This window comes from Gymnodraco acuticeps, unplaced genomic scaffold (assembly GCF_902827175.1).
Source record: "Gymnodraco acuticeps unplaced genomic scaffold, fGymAcu1.1, whole genome shotgun sequence".
Taxonomy (NCBI): domain Eukaryota; kingdom Metazoa; phylum Chordata; class Actinopteri; order Perciformes; family Bathydraconidae; genus Gymnodraco; species Gymnodraco acuticeps.
In genome coordinates this window covers 828,878-833,927 of record NW_022991603.1, presented here as the reverse complement: position 1 = coordinate 833,927, position 5,050 = coordinate 828,878, and the positions used below count along the sequence as shown (strand labels likewise).

The following is a 5,050-nucleotide window of genomic DNA, read 5'->3' as shown; positions in this document are numbered from 1 at the left end:
TGAAACACTGGAAGCAGCTAAATCAGACACAAATGCTTTACTGTGTTGTAACAACTCTCCTTTATACATAGTTCTCCAACCACTTCTCAAAAATGCACCTTGTAGAGCTTCTAAACCTGTGTACATAATTTGTATCTCCTTTCTTGTGTTTTCCAACAGTGTATCCATACTCAACCCTGTACGGGTAAACTCAAAATAATGATAACACATATGACAACAGAAAAAGAGAAAAAAGAGTGCGACATGGATCCTAGGGTCTGCTAAGACCCAGAGCGGCAAGGTCTTAAAAACAGCCGTATACAATTATTTCCTCTAGACAGTTTGAAATATGTATAGTCCTAGCAACTGTACCAGATAATTATCTATCTATCTATCTCAAAGATATAAGGACATGTTTGTTTTTTTCTCACGCTGAGAGTCAAGACAAATTCAAATAAGCTTTATTGACATGCCCACATTTAAAACATACAAAGCAAATTGACAATACAGATTTAAGACTGAAACAAGTGAGATAATCAAGTCCATTGTGTTCAATAGAGACATATCATCTTACAAAGTCATACAGATGATTAACATTCTGAATGTATTGATCCTGGATAGATCTGTTTTACTGGTCAATAAAAAGAGAATAGCATGACATTGTTGTGAAAGCAGAGATCTTCATTTTAAATGCTGATAAACACAAATGTCTGTCCTCTGAAGTACTCTGTCTGCCGCTGATCATAAATATAAAAAGTGCACATCATTTCAAAGATAACTTTCAGGGAGGAGTTGATCACTTTGAGAAAAAAAGGTGAAGTGGTAAAGCTGCTTTTTATCTGATAACAGCAATTTGTTGAAGTGGAAGAGCTTTATCTTGTAACACACCCACAATATACTTTTACGGTTTTTATCTTTGTATGCATGCTCAAAGAAAGTTCCATTTCCTGATCTAGCTAAATCTAATTTGCCCATTTACTAAAGTTCTGTAATTAACTTCAAATAAAAGGCAGTTTACTTTTTAAATGAAACATGAGCAAATCCTGATGTTAAAGTCCCAGATTATTATTGTGATAAACATACATACATGTTTGTATTTATTTACAGCACTAGTTCTTACTGTATGTACAAAGTGGCTGGTACCTATGAATGTTAAATACCTGCAATAGATTTGTACTCACATGGCCACAAGATGTCTGTTAGGAAACATACTGTATAAACACACGTTAGACCAATGCTGAGACTAGAGCATTGCTGTGTCTGAATTATTCATTAATGTTTGACAGTTTCTTATTTGTATCATATTCTGCTCAATAAGGCACCTTCAATATTATAACTTTCAGGAACTGTGGGCTTCCAAGCAGATGTTTTTAATAAGCTGTTTTTTGTTGATATGTAAAATGATTAATACAATTACTAATTCAATTGAGGCAAACAAAAGTTGGCCAAAACAAATTAAATGACTATTTATTTATAACTGATTGTAATCAACAACAAAAAAACACTAAAAAAAAATGTGATTTACCAATTCGAGCAAAGTCATTCTTATTCATGAAATCAGACATTGTGTATAGTTTTAAATAACTCGATTTAAACTCAATTGTAAAAGCATGATTGCATGTTTAGTATCCAAACAGACACCAATGTTAAGCTTCTTTCTCACAGATCCAAAGCAGATCGAACTCACAGGACCGGTCGTTCCACCTTTTGGTGTAAACAATACGTATTTCTGCACAGTCCTCTTCGCCTGGATACCCTCCTCTATTATCAGGCTGTCCAGTGCTCCAAAACCTAACAGGTATTACAGGAAAACAAGATTAACTAAAAGATGGACATCAAATACAAATAACTATAAGTAATAGAGCCATGTTCTTTTCTTAATACCCAAATGAGTCTTCTGGTGAAATGGGCAGACACCCTACGTTTAAATGCATCCTGTGTGTTGTGTGAACTCCCATCACAGAAACATGTGAAACATTTAGAAAGGTCAAAACATAAACCAGCGTCTGTATTTAAAACCAAAGTAAAGCCTTACGTCAGATTCAGTGGAGATCCATCCACCCATTTCCAGGTCCCCTCCTTTTCTGTGTCATTCAAACCAATCCAAGTGTCTTCCTTGATCACGCTATTGATGAATTCCTGTTCACATATTAAAAATGCAGTTTACTGGGATGGACATCAACATTCAGATAACTTTTCCCTTTTTACTAGCTCAGAAATATGTAATTAACACCATTGTTGTGACGTAATCATTATAGCTGATAGACAGATTTGCTAGTATATGTACAATACAAACGTTATTGATTGATAAAAGCAGGGGGTTTTACAATCACAAGTGTTAAAGCAGCACACATTACCTGTTCTTCATAACTGTCTACGATCACCAGATCTGTTCCTCCGGCTCTGCAGTTTTGTCTGCTTTGTTGCCAAGAAGCTTTCTCCGTAGAGAGGAGATAAAAGGAACAACCAAACTTCCTCCATCCTGCAGGACACGTTTTAAGATCTTGTTGATTTACTGCTTTAACTGCTGAAATATGGAACTCTTGAGTGCATTATATGTCATTTTTGTAATAATAATGAAAAAACATATGTATTAAGCATTTTTAGAGCGATCAAAAGAGATCACACATTTCATTGCAGAACAACTACTTCTCTTTTTTTGGGATTTAAATAACTGTTTCGATGTGATCTAGTCAGGCACCACAGCACTGAGATTGATCTTGTTAAAGTCTTCAATGACATCCACTTAAACACAGACAGTGGCAACATTTCGGTGTTAGTTACTAGACGGACTGGAATACTGGGTCTGACTTTCGGCAACAGTTCTAAATTGGTTTGAAACCTTGTTATCCTTTATTATTATTATGCTGCAAATATCTGGAACAAACTACCTCTAAGTTCTTCTTCCTATTGCTTATATTAAAAGTAATTTAGACAAGGAAAATGGCCATAAGCATAGTTTACAGAGAAATATAAATATTGTGGTCTACACAAGTGTATGGGGCATGATGGTGGGTGAATAAAAATAAAACAAACTATAAATCAAATCCTTAGACTATCAATATCGTGGTATTTTGTAAAAAATATTATGATAATATTTATCTTACAGTACATACACCGAGCCCTATGCAAACCCCCACATGAAGCACTCACCCTTGCCCATCAAACACTGAAGCTTGTCCACCTCTCTGGTCTTTTCAGTGAGGTTGGCCTTCAGCTGGTTGATCAGCTGATCGCTGGCCTGGAGATGCTCAGTCAGGTTTGCTTTGACAGTGGAGAGATCTGCAGCTGCACCACCTACTGAGTTATGGTCTGAAATGAAAATAGATGTTTCTTAAATGACCTGATGCAATCATACTGACACAAACCAAAGTCAATGTTTTCCTAATTTGGCCCTTTGAGAAAAGTAGAAAACGATGTTTTGGTCAAATGTGCATCTTTCAGAGCAGAATATTGCTCTTGAAAATCACACGTTCAAAATGACATTATTAAACGTATTAAAAGAAAGACTCACAGTGGACGGCGAGGCCGATGAGTCCAGCCAGCAGGAAAACACTCAGCAGCCCCAGACCGAGAACAGAAGCTCTGAGAAATCTCCTGGGACCTGAACACAGAGAAGACCAGTGAGTATAATACATCCAAAATCCACAGTGCACTCTGACTGACTGACCCTCTTACCATCTTGTATTGTTGATGATCTTGAAATAAGGCAGTGGTTCTCAAAGTGGGGGGCGCGCACCCCCTGGGGGGCGCAGAGGCATGCCAGGGGGGGCACGAGAGACCAGGAGGAAAAATGGTTATACATTTTTTTTTTTATATCATAATTTGAAAAATTATTGATTCGAAAATAATATGATACAGTACTATTACGTCTGGGTCTCTGTGTTTCATTGAAGCTCGGCTCTGTGTGTGTGTGGAACGAGCCATTTTGTGTGCGTGCGCGAGAGAGAGAGAGAGCGCACCGGTACCGGAGATCGTTGTTGTTAGCTTCTGGTGCTAGCGAGCTACGCTAACGGATATAAGGAGTTTTTTCAACAACAAGGTGGAGGAGAGTCCTCTCCTGTCAGACTGAGAGGCTCAGTGAGCTAAAGGACTCTCAGTGTTATCTCAGTGGGTCTCAAATGTTTTGGTCACCATTAATGTAAACAATTATTTCTGAGGCACACATTTATATGATCATTATAGTTATAAAAGAATAAATTAAAAACAGCTATGACACACTATATGACAGTAAAACAATAATAAAGTTTAAAAGGGTGATTTGTAAAATATCCATAAAGAAAAAGTAAATCTGTTTACAGTTCTGTTTCAAATGGGTGTTGAGAGATGTATCCATAGATCTCTTCATTTTGCTCTCAAAGTGCACCAGATTGATGCATTTAACTTCAAGATTGAAATAAAGATCTTCCCGGGGGAGCTTGCCCCCGGACCCCCATATGTTAGGTCCACACACCACCTATAAAAATAGCACTTTACCCCTGCTTACACCTATATGCCGTGAGCTGATTATCGAGCCTTCATTGTAACAGTTGCGGGAACACTGTGTATATGCGTGTGGGGAGTGTTGCAGTAGAAAGTTCCACTGTAGCGCCCGGTACATTAATGGGAAACCCTAAATGTTTGAGCACCCTCTATGAAACGTCAAGCTACCCCACAGCACCCCCAAAATAAATCTCTGGCGCCGCCACTGAGCCTGACTATTTGTGTTGGGGGGGCCCAACTTTTTTTTTTCTCCAAAGAAAAAGTTTGAGAACCACTGAGCTAAGGGGTTTGATATCGTCAACATTGACATAGATTTCCTCCATTACTCATGGGAATGCCAACAATTTCCTAGAAGGTCAGCTCTGCAGCAATTATCCTGAAGTATATGACGGGGGAAAGTGTGGTTGCTGGTTTAAATTTCTAAATGCTTTATCTTTTTGAGGAAGTCACACATAATTTGAGGAAGTCACACATCATTTTCATATCCATCCAAAAAAAAACAAGACTATAAGGAAATACTGTTTATTTCTCAAACTGAGAGTCAAGACAAATTCACATACGCTTTATTGATATGACTATATAAAAAACA

The 5,050-nt window shown here is 37.5% G+C and overlaps 1 protein-coding gene across 1 annotated transcript; it reads right to left on the bottom strand.

The window, feature by feature from the left end:
• Positions 1-1,240: 1,240 nt before the first annotated feature.
• On the bottom strand, positions 1,241-3,335 carry LOC117533975 (CD209 antigen-like protein E). The gene is made up of 5 exons (XM_034198004.1): positions 3,323-3,335; positions 3,133-3,276; positions 2,337-2,461; positions 2,015-2,118; positions 1,241-1,770 (listed from the first exon to the last, which is right to left on the bottom strand). The coding sequence occupies exons 1-5, from the start codon at positions 3,333-3,335 to the stop codon at positions 1,626-1,628; spliced, it is 531 nt and encodes a 176-aa protein (XP_034053895.1). The 3' UTR covers positions 1,241-1,625.
• Positions 3,336-5,050: the final 1,715 nt, after the last annotated feature.